Genomic DNA, 17857 nt, shown 5'->3' on the forward strand with positions numbered 1-17857 from the left:
CTCTAAATTGATTGAAGGTTTGGAGAAAGAGGGTCTTCAACTCACTTGATCACATGCAATTTCTGATTTGTATGTCTGCAGCATAACGTGAAGTTATTGGTTTTGAATTATGTCCAGGAAGCTCTATCAGTTGCTGGTCGTAGTGGTGGCTGTTTTGGAGATCGCGCTGCAGATTCTCCGCACTCTCATCTGCTCTGAGTTATATTTGCTCCAATAATGAACAAACCCCAGCTGCTGCTGGCTGCTGACCATTTTTAAGGTAAGTAATGTATAGCAACCACACTTTTGAAGATGGTAATTAATTGGTTTTGAAGAAATCCTAGTTGAACATGGCATCCATCATTATTTCAAAACATTATTGTTGTGTTTGATAGTCCCATGGATAGCAATGAATAGCCTTTCAATTAATTTTATGGGAATGGATAGGATAATTGCCAATGATCCATCTCTTCATAGATATGCTGAAACCTCCCCACTGAATATTAAAAAGAGCAGAGATATAGGAACGAAGACATAGTTTAAGTGCTACAAGAGAAGTCAGCTGAAGCTTGTGTGATCATAGTCCCAGGTCACTGTGAGGATGGTATTCAAGTCATTGAGAGAATGGTATTCATCTCTGTTGGTGGAGGATCACTGGGTGACCTGGTGTTACCTTCAATGCCACGTGAAGGCAGTCAATATCACTCTTTTGCAATCCTATTGGTTGGTCTTGCTCATTGCCAGCCACTATAGGGAGAACTTTATGTAATGGCTTGCCTTAATGAAAAGAGCATCTGTCTCTTGTATTATGATGGCAAGTGGAGCCAACTGGTGCCATGTCTCCCGCTTCAAATTGGAAAGACCCTGAAGCAAAAAAAAAATTGATAGCAGCTGTCGCCTGACTGCCACTGACAGAGGGTGACAAGACAGCACAGAAGGTTGCAATTTCCACAGCAGGAAGGCTGCAGAAGTTTGGCAGAAGAATCTGCACCTCCTTACACAATGATTCGCTGAGCTCTTGGGAACCGATGCTGAGGCTGTGCATCTACCTGAAGAGAAGGACAGCTGCACGTGGCTTGCAGTCCGGTGCAATGTTCTGACAGAGTGTGCTGTAGTGCCTCTGTGCTCTCCTGGTGGCTCCTGATGTTGTTGCTTAAATTACTCAACTGCTTCCTAATCCTCCTCTTCCCAAAAATGGGTCGATAAATAACTCCTCCTTCTCTCAGTAACTCTGCCTAAAAACAAAGAAATGTCTGAAAGAAGTCCTCAGTACAGTAGCTGCATATACATTTCTTTCATACTCAACTGAGAATTTTGGGAAGATTTGCTATTTATGTCAGCTGGTGAATGCTTACTAAGCTGATTGCAAATGAAGTGTTCTTATAAAAGGTTACCAACCTGAGAAGTTCACGCTGTTTCTCCCCCCGCAGACAATGGGACAAGCTTTGTTGACATAAAAGGACACAAGGTGCTGGAGTAACTCGGCAGATCAGGCAGCATCTCAGGAGAACATGGCTAGGTGACGTTTCGCATTGAGACCATTCTCTACTTTGTCAATATAAGTTTTGCATTGGTGAGAATGGAAATCAGGCTGTAGAGATTCCCAATTTGCAATATAAAGGCAACATTAGCAATTTCCTATGAATTAAAGTTTATTTCAAAGATATCTATCTGTGTGTGCTGTGTATTTTGTAAACTTGTCAATAAACTGCTAGGTTTATATACTGATGTGAAAAGGCCTGTGAAGATTTCTAGATCTGTAGTAGGCAGGAGTACCTCCAGATGTGATCTCAATTCTTTCCATATCCCGTTAGCGGCTGTGCAATTGCACTTGATGACAAGATCACTTTGAACATTTTAAAACCTATTTTTGAGATGATTTAATTTCTGCTGATTAAGCAGATGCTGTCTGAAGCCCACTCTCCTGTCTCTCAGTCTGAAGAAGGGTCTCGACCCAATACGTTACCTACTCCTTTTTCTCCAGAGATGCAGCCTGACCCGCTGAGTTACTCCAGCAGTTTGTGTCTATCAATGATGATCTGCTTGTCAGGTTCCATTAATTTAAATAAATCAATCAGACACCAGGAGATTGCATTCTGTGTAAATATCCGAATATGAGGTAAACTCAAATCAAAGTTAACACATATTTTAAGTACTTCAGTTGCTGCAAAAACTCTTGTCAAATTGATACTTTAATATTGTAACTTGGTACAACAATAATGTTTTTTGAACAGACAGGGAATGATTTCAATGCTTTTAAAGCTAACAGTTAACAAAGGCAAATCTTAGTTATCTTGTTAAGTGTTTCTCTTGGAGCTAAACTGCATGTATCAGTCAAATGACATCATGTGTTAAAAGTAATACCTTTTTATTTGTACCTTTAACATATAATATTCAACTGCTTGCATTTCAGTAATGACATTTCTGCTGCCTATCAAATCTAAGTAGCATTTTACTGATTGGTTTCTAATTTTGTTGTGGTTTGTAGAATTTATTTTATTAATTTGTTGGAATTTGAGCAGGAGCTGAAAGGAATGAACTGTGGGAAAGGATAGGGGTTGGGTCAAATTATATTGCTCTTGCACAGTACTTTTCTGCACAGCATTGTAATGTTCACATTATTGTGGAAAGGGTTTTTAATTGAGCTGAAATATTTTGGAGATTCATATCCATGATAATTTATTATCAGGATTATTAAAAAATAAGCAAAAGCTGTGTTTTAATTAAAGTTACATCATCAGTTTTATGTATCATCTTAGTTTGGTTGGTATTAAATTTTGTCTTGTAATGGTGTTATTTCAATCCAAGATGTTCTGTTTCCACTCAACTTGCATTTGATATTGACTGCATTATTTATATGAACAGCTCAAACCAAATGACACTTAAAGGTTAAAAACTTAGGACATTCATCTCAACTGACTCTAAAAGTTCCATGTGCTAGATTGATGTCTCTTCTCCAATGGCACAGATATTATCACAAATTGGAGGCAAATCTGCTTTCCATCTTCCAAAGTAGCCTCTACCAATAGTATAATTCCATGCATAGGAAGGAACTGCAGATGCTGGCTTAAACAGAAGCTAGACACAAAATTTTAGTAAGGCCTTTGACAAGGTTCCTCATGGAAGGTTGGTTAAGAAGGTTCAACTGTTGGGTATAAATACAGGAGTAGCAAGATGGATTCAACAATGGCTGAATGGGAGAAGACAGAGGGTAATGGTGGATGGTTGTTTGTCGGGTTGGAGGCAGGTGACTAGTGGGGTGCCTAAGGGATCGGTGTTGGGTCCTTTGTTGTTTGTCATGTACATCAATGATCTGGATGAAGGTGTGGTAAATTGGATTAGTAAGTATGCAGATGATACCAAGATAGGGGGTGTTGTGGATAATGAAGAGGATTTCCAAAGTCTACAGAGTGATTTAGGCCATTTGGAAGAATGGGCTGAAAGATGGCAGATGGAGTTTAATGCTGATAAATGTGAGGTGCTACACCTTGGCAGGACAAATCAAAATAGGACGTACATGGTAAATGGTAGGGAATTGAAGAATACAGTTGAACAGAGGGATCTGGGAATAACCGTGCATAGTTCCTTGAAGGTGGAATCTCATATAGATAGGGTGGTAAAGAAAGGTTTTGGTATGCTAGCCTTTATAAATCAGAGCATTGAGTATAGAAGCTGGGATGTAATGTTAAAATTGTACAAGGCATTGGTGAGACCAAATCTGGAGTATGGTGTACAATTTTGGTCGCCCAATTATAGGAAGGATGTCAACAAAATAGAGAGAGTACAGAGGAGATTTACTAGAATGTTGCCTGGGTTTCAACAACTAAGTTACAGAGAAAGGTTGAATAAGTTAGGTCTTTATTCTCTGGAGCGCAGAAGGTTAAGGGGGGACTTGATAGAGGTCTTTAAAATGATGAGAGGGATAGACAGAGTTGATGTGGATCAGCTTTTCTCTTTGAGAATAGGGAAGATTCAAACAAGAGGACATGACTTCAGAATTAAGGGACAGAAGTTTAGGGGTAACATGAGGGGGAACTTCTTTACTCAGAGAGTGGTAGCGGTGTGGAATGAGCTTACAGTGGAAGTGGTGGAGGCAGGTTCGTTGGTATCATTTAAAAATAAATTGGATAGGCATATGGATGAGACGGGAATGGAGGGTTATGGTATGAGTGCAGGCAGGTGGGACTAAGGGAAAAAAGTTGTTCGGCACGGACTTGTAGGGCCGAGATGGCCTGTTTCCGTGCTGTAATTGTTATATGGTAATATGGTTATAAAATGGTATAATTCCATGCTATCTATTTGCACCATTTCAAAAGTAAAATCTGCAATTATCAGGAAGATAAAGTAATTAAAAAATCCATTGAATTTTGCTTTGAATTGTTTGAATGATCAAAATTGCATTGAATTATTTTATATATTTTATTTGATTATAATAATTAAATGTCCTAACAGCAACAAGTGCTGAAAATACTTAGTTCGTCAGGACGCATCAATAGAGAAAGAACAAGTTAGTTAACCAAACAGGTCGATGTCTTTTCATTCAAATGATTTTCAATATGATTATTTTGAACAGTCTTTACTTTTGCCAAGTGCAGAACGCTGCTCTTACATTAGAGTTACTAACACATTTTAAGTTAAATAATTATAAAGAAGAATTATGGGTTGATTGCCTTTCCACCATCAGGGACAGGTTTGGAATTCAATCTGGGCTCAGATGCTGCTTTCCCTTTGATAACTAAGTTCTTTAGAAGGCATAGATGGACAGAAAAAGCCGGAGTAACTCAGTGGGATAGGCAGCATATCTGGAGAGAAGGAATGGGTGACGTTTCTGGTCAAGACCGTTCTTCAGACTGGTTAGGGATAAGAGAAACAAGAAATATAGCAGATGATGTGAAGAGATGAAGAAGCCATTGGATGAAGATGTCTTTGGAAGCCATATCCTGGTGGACAAGCTTACAGCAAAAATATTTACAAATTTGCATTAATTGACATCAGTAGGTTCACTAAAGGAGGTCAAAAGGATGTGGGAAATGGAAAATGAACACTACTGCATTAGAGTACGCTTAGATGAAACACTTCCCTGCGGCTAGTCTATTATTTCCACTCTTTACTGCACAGGCGCATGCCTAATTGCACCAAATCACCCAATAATTCTCGTGGCATTTTCCATTGCAAGTATAACTTCAACATCTGTTGCTGAAAGGAAATGGTCATTGCCTCACTGGTTAATGTGGGCACCCAATAAAAATGTAATCATTCCAAAATCTAACTGCCTTAACAAAAAAATTAATCAAGCAGCAAGTCTGACTGCCCTTTACTTCAGGCAATGTTTTCCATTAAGTTGTTTGGAAGCTGATGCACACAATTATCTTTAATATATTTGTAAATTTCAGCATAACCAGGTTCTTAGCTTTATCTATACTTTCTCCCATACCTCAATGAATGATAGGTCTTACTTTCCATTCAGTTTGTTCATGAGGAAAAACATACTAAGCAGCTTAGGGAGGGCAACTGGCATGGGATGGGGTGGGAAACTGAACCACAAAACAACACGTTACTAATTTAAAACATTCCTTTCCAATGAATCGCCTACCTAAAGGTCAACTCCACCCTGCTCATAATTGCATATAAGATACTTATAATTATGTGTAGGCTCAAAATGTCACTTGTCAGGATTCAGTCGGCATAATTGCAAAGGGGAAAAGCAAGTTCTGTCAGGTGTATGTGAATCTTAATCTTCTCTAGTTTGTAAGATCAAAACAAATTCCTTTTGTAATTCACCTAAGTTCATGTGGAAATGTTTAATTAATTATATTGTTTTGTTTTGAATTGAATTTGAAGATGCAGCATGGATTCTGCATCTGATCCACTGAGTGTGTGCCGATCATCGATCCCCCGTTCACACTAGTTCTATGTTAGCCCACTTTCGAAACTAATCTCAACACACTTGGGGCAATTTACATAGATTATTTAAACTACAAACCTGCATGTCTTTAGGCTTAAGATTAAGAGATACAGCGTGGAAACAGGCCCTTCTGTCCACTGAATCCGCACCAACCAGCTATATATGCACTAGCACTATCCTACACACTAGGGACAATTTACAAGTTTTACAGAAGCCAATTAACCTACAAATCTGTATGTCTTTCGGATGCAGGAGAAAACTGGAGAACAAGAAGAAACCCATGTGGTCACATGGAGAACATGCAAACTCCACACTGTCAGCACCCAGGGTCAGGATTGAATCCAGGTCTCTGAAACTGTGAGGCAACCCCTCTACCAGCTGTGCCATTGTGATACCCATTCACTCTGTTCATAAAGCTAACTAAATATTTGTCTATAAACTTCTTCCCCAAATGTTCCGAGGTAGTAATCCGAGTGGCATGTTCATGTGTTCAAATTGGTTTTGATAATTATTCACAAATATGCAACATGAGACTCCTATCCTCATCTGCAATCAATCACCAGCACAGATACATTGTTAAGCTTGTTGTCACGGGTGGGGACATCCGTGATTTTTGATGAAGATAGACAAAATAAGCTGGAATAACTCAACGGATCAGACAGCATCTCTGGAGAAAAGAAATAGGTGACGTTTCAGGTCATGACCCTGCTTTAAATTTGGAAATCCTTGTGTGCCTCCAACAAATGGATGTGGTAATTCAACAAATTCTATGTAGCAACACAGAAGAAAACTTAGTACTACATGGCTGGGTGGAGATATCTCTGACACAATGTTCCTTAGTAGCTACAATTTGTGAAGTATAGTGTCAATTAAAAATAGCTAATTTGATGATTGCACTATTATAGATCACCAGTATAAGGCTATATATATAATTTATATTTAAAGTGGAAATATCACATGATTATTCTCTACACCTATTTCGTGGTGTAACAATGGTTCATGATAATGTCCAATATCAACGAATTATGCTGGGAGTAACACGGCCCAAAACTGAAATTGCTGACCAGATTTACATTTCTACCACCATGAATATGGATTTTAAAAACAGCGCAATTGTATGTATCATTGTCTTCGGCATTAAGCATCCACGTGTGCATTTAGGGGAAAAAATGTACGGCCTAAGGTTTTTATTCTTTTGCGTTATCTATGCTAACACGGTGAACCTTGAGGTCACAATATCGAAAACAAAAGTGGACTGGCTCTTGTATCTTCAATTGGGACTTGGCTACAATTTGCGTATATCAAAACCTTGCACGATCTTGGTGATATCGGGGATTCATCCAGTATATGTTGATGAGACTGCATAGTCGTCTGACCTTTCAGTTTAAGATAATTATAACCAGTATACTGCTGTCCACTGTTTATCAATGGCCATAAAGTTGAAATATGAGTTATTAAAACTCGCCTTGCTAAAGCTGTCAGACATTCGTAGCTCAAAGGGCCAATGGTGCGTATTCCTCGTTTTAATTAAAATTCTGATTCACTGATTGCGCCGCTTCCACATCCTGCCCAGAACTGCTCATGCATAAGAATGTAAATCACACCAAAAGTTTCTTTGATATGTAAATATAACCACTGCTTTTAAATAAATGGTCCTCGAACTGATTACTAGCATCACACTGTAGTTATTTCATTCGATAACCGACCTGGTTAAATATGCCTCATTCAGCTTTATGTTTGGACTCAGGCTAGGTATTAAAAGCTATAATAATCTTAAGCGGTAACTGATGAGGTGGGTGAAAGAATACGTGCTGATTTTTAGCCTGGCAGGTTTGTTTTCTCCCTTCCTCTCTCTGTTCCGTTTATCGTTTTTATACATTCGGCCGTGCTCTCTCGGCAAACGTCTTCTTGCCTTCGCCGGGATTTTTTTTTCTGTCTCTGTCATCACTTTGTGACTGTCACCAAATGCTGCTGCCCCACACCTCTGCTCCCTCCCCTCCCCTCGCCGCGCAGGCGCTGCTCATTGTTGCCGCAGCCTCACTGCGCTCCGGCCGCTCCGGCGCTGCACTCCTCCGACACACAACTTTCGTCCAGCAACTGCATCTCCTCGCAGCCCACATCCGTGCCAACCCCTCCCCGGCTCCCTCTCGGAAAAGTCACGGCAGTCGCACGCCGCTCATCGCCGCAGCACAAACAAAAATAGCAATGCTTTGCAGAAATGAAATTAGAGACCGTTCGCTTTCTTGTTAAAACGTATTTTTGTGTTTTTTTCAACATACTATCGACACTCGAACCCTGGCTTTGCGGGAAAGGGGTCCGCAGAGAAAAGCTCACTCTTTATCACGCTTGGAAATAAACTGTTTCTTTAAAACAATACTATATATCCAGACCAAACTCGCAACCTCGGTTTCTCTCTCGCACAAGCATGAGCTTTTCCTACCTCTGCTGTGGCCGTATAAAAGGCGAGTTTTAAAACAGCCACACATTCTCTTAACGTTAAAAGGCGAGCTTGTTTTATTTTTTTTAATTTAATCAGATATGCAGATAGGCATATATTCATCACAAATAACAATCTACTTTCGAGAAGCTGCTTCTGAATGAAGGTAAGAACGGTAACCGAATGCACACCGTGAGATAAAATAGGATGTGGAATGATATCTAAAACGCCACTAATCTGCTTGAAAAGAAAATAACGTTGAATTAAAATAAATGGAACGGCAGGGGGAAAAGGGGGAAGCGACAAACATGAAATGAAGCAAATGAGGAGGGAGATTGATGATGTGGAAAAAATGAATCTCTGCATTTCCTGACCGTGCATCAGTTCCTTTCCACTCTGTAGGTGACGCTACCTCAAATGAGTCAGAAAACTCTCACATTCACCCACACTCCGAGCGGGATGGCATACAAAAGAGGGAGGGAGCGAGAAATCGGAACTCTGCTGTTAACCTGAATCCACAGTCGACATCGTGCGGATAGCGGAGGGTAAGCAGCGGAATTGCAGATCTCCAGCTGGAGGGAGAGGACATTATTGCATTCCACTCTTTTATAGACTCCGATCCTTTGCGAAACATCGGCATTGGAGCCGGGTTTGCGCTATAACCTATAGCCACACTCTGAATACAGAAGGCTGAATTATACGAGGGAAGGCAAACCCAACTTCAACTGCAGGAATAGCAATGAACTATTCAGCAGACCAAGACTAATCGAATAACAAGGAAGGACTTTTGTTTTCTCTCTCAGTGAAGGATTCAGCACCGCTGAAAGGACTGCGTCAGGCGACTGAGAAACAGCCCAGGGTCTGGAATAAGAAAACTTGCTGTTGTGAAAGTACGGTAGCCAAATCCCACTTTAATTGTGGAGGTTTCGTTTATTCCACTGCTCTGACCCGATCCAGAAGCCATCCGCTGGCGGACGTCGTTTGTTTTAAAGATCCGCATCGTGAAATCAGTTGGCTCTCATTCGGATTTATGTTTTAACAGACAGGATTTCCCAATCCACGTTCAATCCGGACGCATATCTGCATTTAGACGCATCTTGGCAGATCACCTCCTTGTACCGGGTTCTCCGGGCTGAATACGAATAAGAAAGTCATTAACTGCAACCTTTATTCTGCGGGACTCTGTCCATCTAATCGTCTTGGACACGGAGAATGGGATCGCGTTCACAGTAATCCTACAATCGCCCTTTCAACTTTCTGCCCGGGTTTCCTACCTCTTTCCGCTATTCAGTTGCTGCGTCTTCAGTCATTCGGGAGCGGGCGAAGAGGGAGGTTGGGGGGGGAGAGAGAGAGAGAGAGAGAGAGAGAGAGAGAGCGAGAGAGCGAGAGAGTGAGCGAGCGAGCGAATAGAAGTGTGTGCAGAGAAAGGGAAAGACTGCAATAGCAAGCTTGGAGCACTCAGAGTGCTACACGCACACATACAGTTTACAGAAACCACTAGCACGCAGGTAAAGAAGCACCAACTGCGGATGCAGGACAAACTTGGAACAGCGTGAATGAAAAGGCACGTCCTAAGCACTAACGGATTCAGGTGACCAATTTTACTAAATGCTTCTCCTTTCCTGCGCTGGAGTCCCGAGAGCAGCAACATGCTCGAGCGGAATAGAGTGATCCAATTTACAGGAGAGGAATGTCAAAGCTAAATGGTGTCTCTGTGAGTGCGTGTCCCGGTGAGTGTTTCTGCAGATTACTTTACTGAGTGTTGTTGGACTGTTGAAACGGACAATAGGAACAAAGATTTGGTGCGATTAATCGGTGGAGGGTGAGTGGTAGGGAGGGGGAAATTTTACTCGGAGAGATGAGTTTCTGTTTGCCACTGGTGCTTTCGCTGGTGGTCATCTCCGCCGTCCCGGTGAGCGCCAAGCAAGCTCTCCGTTACCGGATCACCGAGGAGGGACCGGCCGATGTGCGGATCGGCAATGTGGCCAGCGACCTGGGCATCGTGGCGGGCTCGGGAGAAGTGACATTCAGCCTGGAATCGGGCTCGGAGTACTTTAAGATCGACAACATCACGGGAGAGCTCTGCACCACCGGCCGGCGCATAGACCGAGAGAAGCTGACGCAGTGCCAGCGCATCTTCGACGCCAACGAGTGCTTCATCGACTTCGAGGTGTCGGTGATCGGGCCGGCCCAGAGCTGGGTGGAACTTCACGACGGCCAGGTGGTGGTGGACGACATCAACGACAACGCTCCCTCTTTCCCCTCGCCCGTGCTCACGCTGACCGTGGAGGAGAACCGGCCAGTGGGCACCCTCTACCTACTGCCCACCGCCACCGACCGGGACTTCGGCACCAACGGCATCGAGCGCTACGAGCTGCTGCTGCTGCAGGATGAGAGCGGCCAGGGGGGCAGGCGAGGGCTGGAGCCGGCGCTGGGCAGCAGCAGCAGCGGCAAGGTGCCGGGTGGAGGTGGAGGCGGCAGCGAGGAGCCGGGACAGGGCGACGGCAGCAGTAGCGTGTTTGAGCTGCAGGTGGCCGATACCCCGGACGGGGGCAAACAACCGCAGCTGATCGTCAAGGGGGCTCTGGACCGGGAGCTCCGCGACTCCTACGAGCTGAGGCTGAGGGCGAGTGACGGCGGGCGCCCACCTCGCTCCTCCAGCGCTCTGCTGCGGGTCCTGATCTCGGATGTGAACGACAACAGCCCCCGTTTCGAACGGCAGCTGTACGAGGCCCGGCTATCCGAGAACAGCCCGGCGGGGAGCCGCATCCTGCAGCTGCGGGCTGGCGACCCGGACATCGGGGTGAACGGGCAGGTGGAGTACGCTTTCGGCGGGGCGAGTGAAGCGGCCAGGCGGCTGCTGCGCTTGGACGAGAACAGCGGCTGGCTCAGCGTGCTGCGCCGCATCGACCGGGAGGAGGTGAACCAGCTCCGCTTCGGGGTGCTGGCCCGGGACCGGGGGCAACCCCCGCGGACCGACAGGGCCACAGTGCTGCTCGCCATCAGCGACCAGAACGACAACGCGCCGCTGGTGGACATCCGCAAGATCGGGCGCATCGTGTTGCGGGACGGTGCGGCCAGCGTGGTCGAGGACGTGTTGGTGGACACGCCGGTGGCTCTGGTGCAGGTATCCGACCGGGACCAGGGCGAGAACGGCGTCGTGACCTGCACGGTGGTGGGCGACGTGCCCTTCCAGCTGAGGCCGGCCAGCGAGGCGGACAATGACCAGCAGCCGCCGCTGCCACTGCAGCCCAGGAAGAAGAAGTACTTCTTGCACACCTCGGCGCCGCTGGACTACGAGTCGGTGAGGGAGTACTCGGTGGTGATCGTGGCCGTGGACTCGGGCAGCCCCAGCCTGTCCAGCAACAACTCTCTCCTCGTCAGAGTGGCCGACGTGAACGACAACCCGCCCATCTTCCCGCGGGCCGTCTACCGCCTCGCCATCCCCGAGAACAACTCGCCCGGCGACCTGGTCGCCGCCGTGGTGGCCACCGACGCGGACGATGGGCGCAACGCCGAGCTGAGCTACTCGCTGGACTCTGCGGCTGCCGGCGTCTTCTCCATCGACCCGGTCAAGGGCGCCATTCGAGCCAACGTTGTGCTGGACCGTGAGCAGACAGAGCGCTACGAGTTCCGTGTGGTGGCCCGGGACCGAGGAACCCCCGCCCTACAGGGCAGCGCCACCGTGGTGGTCCAAGTCCAGGACACCAACGACAACGAGCCCCGCTTCATGCAGGACCTCTTCACCTTCTACGTGAAAGAAAACTTGCCGCCCAACAGCCCGGTCGGCATGGTCACAGTGATGGACGCCGACCAGGGCACCAACGCCGAGATGAGCCTCTTCATCGAAGAGGACAACAACGTCTTTTCCATAGACAACGACACGGGCACCATCTTCTCCACCGTCTCCTTCGACCGCGAGCAGCAGACCACCTACTCTTTCAAAGTCAAGGCCGTAGACGGGGGAGAGCCCCCTAAATCTTCCACGGCGATGATATCGCTGTATGTCATGGACGACAATGACAACCCGCCCACCATCACTTTCCCCAAGAATGCGTCTTACACCCTGCTTCCTCCTTCTAGTAACTTGCGGACAGTGGTGGCCACAGTCCTGGCCACGGACAGTGACACTGGCATCAACGCCGACCTCAATTACAGCATTGTGGGGGGAAACCCCTTTAAACTTTTTGAGATTGACTCGGCCAGTGGTGTCATCTCCTTGGTGGGGAAGCTAACTCAGAAACACTATGGACTGCACCGGTTGGTGGTGCAGGTCAATGACAGTGGGCAGCCTTCACAATACACCACTGCAATGGTCCACGTGTTTGTGAACGAGAGTGTTTCCAATGCCACCACAGTGGAAACTCAGATAGCCAGAAGTCTTCGCACTTCCATCAAGCAAGATATTGCAGGTGACCCAAACTATGAGATGAGCAAGCAGAGGCTCAGCATTGTCATTGGGGTTGTTGCTGGGGTCATGACAGTGATCTTAATCATCTTGGTTGTGGTTTTGGCAAGGTACTGTAGACCGAAAAAATCCAAGAATGGATATGAGGCAGGAAAAAAGGACCCAGAGGACTTTTTCACACCCCAGCAACATGACAAGTCCAAAAAACCCAAAAAGGACAAAAAGAACAAAAAGGCCAAACAACCTCTGTACAGTAGCATTGTGACTGTGGAAGCGTCAAAACCAAATGGACAGCGATATGATAGTGTGCACGAGAAGCTCACAGAGAGCCCTGGCATGGGATGTTATCACTCCATGAATGGTGGACCAGGCAGTCCTGATCTCGGAAGGCATTACAAATCTAGCTCTCCATTGCCAACAGTTCAGCTTCACCCTCAGTCGCCTACTGCAGGGAAGAAACACCAGGCAGTGCAAGAACTTCCACCGGCCAATACCTTCGTAGGGACAGGAGACAACATCTCAATTGAATCGGACCATTGCTCAGAGTACAGCTGTCAGACCAATAACAAATACAGCAAACAGGTAAGAAGCAATAATTACCCAAAAAATGTATGTGAGGAAAGAAATCAAAGTGCACTATATTGTTAATATTTGTCAGTATACACACATGTTCATGATGATGCACAAGCATTCATAATTGTTTTTTGTAAAGATAGGTTGTTGTTCTAAAGTAGAATTAGAGAAATGTATAAAACTTCTGATTAATTGATTTCAAATAATTGAAACCTAAATGGTAAGATATGGAAGTAATTAGATAAATGTGTATAATCTGCAAAGGCAAAGTAACAAAACATAATCAGGCAGATAGTGATGTGCAGATTGGTTACTCAAGCCTGTTTTATGTCATAGTACTGAAAAACATGTTTTCCATCTCTTTTTTGGTCTCCTTATTCCCTCTCTGTCAAAGAGAATCAGTTCCCCACAGATCTAGTTCACAGTGACAACTACACTGTGATACATTTATGTCCATTTGTATTCGTATTGTGCAAGATAAGCAAATAAAAAAGAAAATAAATTTGTGGAGATTCCTTTAAATTGTTGGTATTTGGAACATCAACATTTTATCAAATCCCAGTCAGTGATGGTAAAAATCAGGCTGTGTGAATGCCACTATGAAAACAATCTCCAGAGATGTTCTTTACATTTATAAGCATGCTTGTCTTTATGCATTTATCGGTATATAGATCAACAAAAGTGCTATATTTGATGCTTTAATAGCTACACAGCTGCAGCTCAGATATCATCCTGGGATGGAGATCACCTACAGTGGCATTTGTATGTTAGATCCTGTACTGATGATAATGTATCTGCATTTAGGAGAGGAGTTTAGGTTACTAGATCAGTTTAAGTTACTAAAAATAACAAAGCTGTGATGGATAAAATTGAACCTGTGGTCAATCAGTTTTCTACAAACTTTATTTGGACAACAATAATTGGATTTTGAATACTTTGCACAAAGTAGTTTTGGAATATTGCACTGTTGTATGGAAGTATTTCTGCAGCCTTGAAAGTTTTCAAATGTCTTCATTTTTTCACAGTCTTTTGGGAATGTTTGAAATCAGACTCCAAAAGCATTCTAAATGACCATTTCAAAGTTTGTAAAATTCTAAATGCTCTTCTGAACAAATTGAAATATATTCCGATACTATTCTGATATTGATGTTTTAACGTTCTTATCGTCATTCTCAGAAATTGAATGTTGTAAATATGTGATGGATTGTAGGTCAGTCTCTAACTGACTCTCCTAAATTAATAAGAACAAACTATTAAAAAAAATCTGTGATTTATTTTATGTCTTTGGTCTAGGTCAATATCTGTTATTTCCTTGCCGCGCGTGAGCTCCATCCCACAACTGCCAAACCTTGGGGTGTCAGATTTGACCTCAAGGTGAGCTTTTGACCACACCCCTCTGGTGACACCAAGACTACATATTTCCACACATTATTTGACTCTCACCTGCCTTAGTTCAGCTGCTGCTAGAAGATCTAATCAGTACCTTTGTTACCTCTGGACTTTCTGGTTCTAACACATTCCTGGCTAATGCAACATGTTTTGTGCTCAAGATTTCGGCATTTGTCGTTTCTTGTGTCTCCATTTTACATGTTCAATGTTCTGAAACGTGAGGATATCCAAATCTCTGCCGCCTGTGTCCTTATTTGTAACCAATCCAGTTATATTATCTCTCATTTGCACTAATCTATATTAGCTCCCAGTTCAGCAATGACTTAATTTATAATTCATCATTGATCTCATATCCCTGCATTGCTATGATCCTATCTTTGTATGTCCTTCAGGCCCAAAATCCTTTGGAATATCTGTGGTTTACTAATTCTGGCCTTAGCTGGTTCATGTTGGTGGCTACATTTAGGCAGCCAAAGTCCTACAGTCTGGAATTCACTTGCTAAATCTCCATCTCTCTGTCCCCTTTTCTCTTTTAAGATGGTCATTAAAAGCTATCTCTGATCAAACTTTGATCATTAGCCCTCATATCCCCTTGTGTAACTCAGTATCAAATGTTGCTTAATGGTTCTCCTCTGAAGTGCCTTGGGATATTTCCCATGTTGGAACATGCTATATGCAAATGAGTTGTTGTTTGCTGCATTTATACGGAGAGGCAGATGTCACAGTAGCTGCACAATGAGAATTAACATTTTATTTAATATGAATTAAATAGAAATCATGCTTTATAATAATTCCCCTTATGCAAACACTAAAGTTCAGCTGCATGAGTAAGGTGCATTCTCTGTCTATTAATTTAATTTGAATTTGTGCAATTGAAGCCAAAGCAGCACTTCTGTTCTTTGCCATTTGACGTAAAGAGTTGTCTTTCAATAGACAATAGGTGCAGGAGTAGGCCATTTGGCCCTTCGAGCCAGCACCGCCATTCAATGTGATCATGGCTGATCATCCACAATCAGTACCCCGTTCCTGCATTCTCCCCATATCCCTTGACTCTGCTATCTTTAAGAGCTCTATATAACTATCGCTTGAAAGCTTCCAGAGAACCGGCCTCCACCACCCTCTGAGGCAGAGAATTCCACAGACTCACAACTCTCTGTGTGAAAAAGTGTTTTGTCACCTCTGTTCTAAATGGCTTACCCCTTATTCTTAAAATTGCATGAAATTAAGTATGCATCATTTATTTATTTATTTGCTTTCATGTTTTTATTATATTGTGGTATGCTTCAGGCGGCAGAGACATTCAGTGTAAAAAAGAATGAAAATAATTTCAAGCCCAGAGTGAGAAAGCCTAATTACATGAATTGCAACTCCAGGCTGTGCTGTTTGTATCTTGTACTGTAACACCATGTTGAACAGTGTTTCATTCAGAAAATAAACCTGAGCATCACTATTACTATTTATATTAGTGAGTATGAATGTATTTTTAAATTTTCAAAATTCACAAGGTTATACTTGTGTGAATTTTCTTAGAAGATAGAATTGAGGATGTTAATTATCTATTAACAGGTTTGTCTGTTAATCACTAAACTTAATGTAGAACCTTTATAATATCATCTCTTCCAAATATTGCATTGAAATTCTATACAACTTCATTATCAGAAAAAAAATATCAAATAAGCTTTGAATATATCCATGTAGGTGACTGCTAATTGTTAACATAAAATAATTACCTTTGGTGCTAAATGATATTTCAAATTTTTTTAGACTGGATGAGGAATTGGATAAATCAGAAAATATTGTCATCCCAGTTGTTGTAATGAAATTCAATTGGATATGAAAGCAATAATATATTTGCAATTCAGCTATCATACTATGGAAATAATAGAAACGCTATTTATTTTATTATTAGGCCTTCAGCTTCCCTGTTTTGGTTCGTTTGATGCATTTTTTTCAGTTGAACCAAAGTTGAATCATTGCTAATTGATGCGAAAGATGCTTTAACTTAAGTTGCCTCACCTTTACATATCTATCACATTGTGGAAATAGCTGATGTAAAAAGCAAATTATTGCTGTTGTGATGTGAAGCTAGGGTGACACTAACTCAAAGTACAGTGTATCAGTGTATCTACAGCGTATCTAGATAGGGCTCTTAAAGATAGCGGTCAGGGGATATGGGGAGAAGGCAGGAACGGGGTACTGATTTTGGATGATCAGCCATGATCACATTGAATGGCAGTGCTAGCTCGAAGGGCCGAATGGCCTATTCCTGCACCTATTGTCTATTGTATATTATTTTCCATTAGAGCACTAGTGTTCTTTTATATCAATGTTTACCTTATTTTGAAAAAGAGTGCACGACAGATTTAAGGAATGATTCCTTCTTTCGCCAAGTACTCACTGAAATATAGTTCTGTCCATTGCAATTTCAACTAAATCTTTATGCTTTTGGGCCATGCTACTTCAAAACAGCCTCTAAAAGTGTGCCTACTGATAAATAACGTTTTTTTTTCAATTCCGAAGGTCAATATTTAAATACACTGTCGCAAACTTGCATCTAGGAATTTAAAAACGTGCTGTTCGAATAGTCAGAGCAAACGGTCGAAACACCTTGACGTGTGTAACCCCTGAGATTTGCATATTTGGTGGCTGAAGGGTTATGTTCAATAAAACTTTAGATGTATGAATACGAGCAGATAGTATACCTCACTTTTATTGCTTATATTTTGTTCTGCAAATGAAGTGCAGTTATGTGTGGAAAACAATTTTCTGTTTACTATACATTACTGTGGATCACATTGAAGTCAGCATCACAATATTCTGAGTAATTCACTATTGGTGGACTCTTTCTATTGCCTTGGGGAGCAAATCACAGTCAATGTTTCCTTCCACCAATGTTTCCACTGTTTGCGCTCTAGTAATGTATAGTCAGTTGTGTTAGACAGGTTTTGTGGTTTCTGTGCACATCACCAAACTCCTGAAGTATTCAATCTGTTTTGAACTCTTTCATGGGAAGAGATCACCAGAAATAATTCAAGGCCATGTTCAAAGATTCCTGGAAGAAATGTAACACACACATTGATTTCTGGGAATCCCTAGAGGATGGTGTTGGGAACTCGTAGTCCATGCATTGGGAGGACACAAAACCCCCGCATAAAAGGAGGAAGGA

At 43.0% G+C, this 17857-nt stretch overlaps 1 protein-coding gene across 4 annotated transcripts in view; it reads left to right on the plus strand.

The window, feature by feature from the left end:
* The first annotated feature begins 8009 nt into the window (after nucleotides 1-8009).
* Nucleotides 8010-17857, plus strand: part of pcdh7 (protocadherin 7) — a 377653-nt gene continuing 367805 nt past the window's right edge. Inside the window, exons 1-2 of one of the 4 annotated variants that reach the window (XM_033026681.1) lie at nucleotides 8010-13311; nucleotides 14596-15606. In XM_033026681.1, coding sequence (XP_032882572.1) covers nucleotides 10180-13311; nucleotides 14596-14688 — 3225 coding nt within the window. In that variant the 5' untranslated portion in view covers nucleotides 8010-10179 and the 3' untranslated portion in view covers nucleotides 14689-15606. Of the gene's footprint in view, nucleotides 13312-14595; nucleotides 15607-17857 lie in introns of those variants that run through there. The other 3 variants (XM_033026671.1, XM_033026688.1, XM_033026693.1) reach the window with 3 other exon arrangements.

This window comes from Amblyraja radiata, chromosome 1, assembly GCF_010909765.2.
Source record: "Amblyraja radiata isolate CabotCenter1 chromosome 1, sAmbRad1.1.pri, whole genome shotgun sequence".
Taxonomy (NCBI): domain Eukaryota; kingdom Metazoa; phylum Chordata; class Chondrichthyes; order Rajiformes; family Rajidae; genus Amblyraja; species Amblyraja radiata.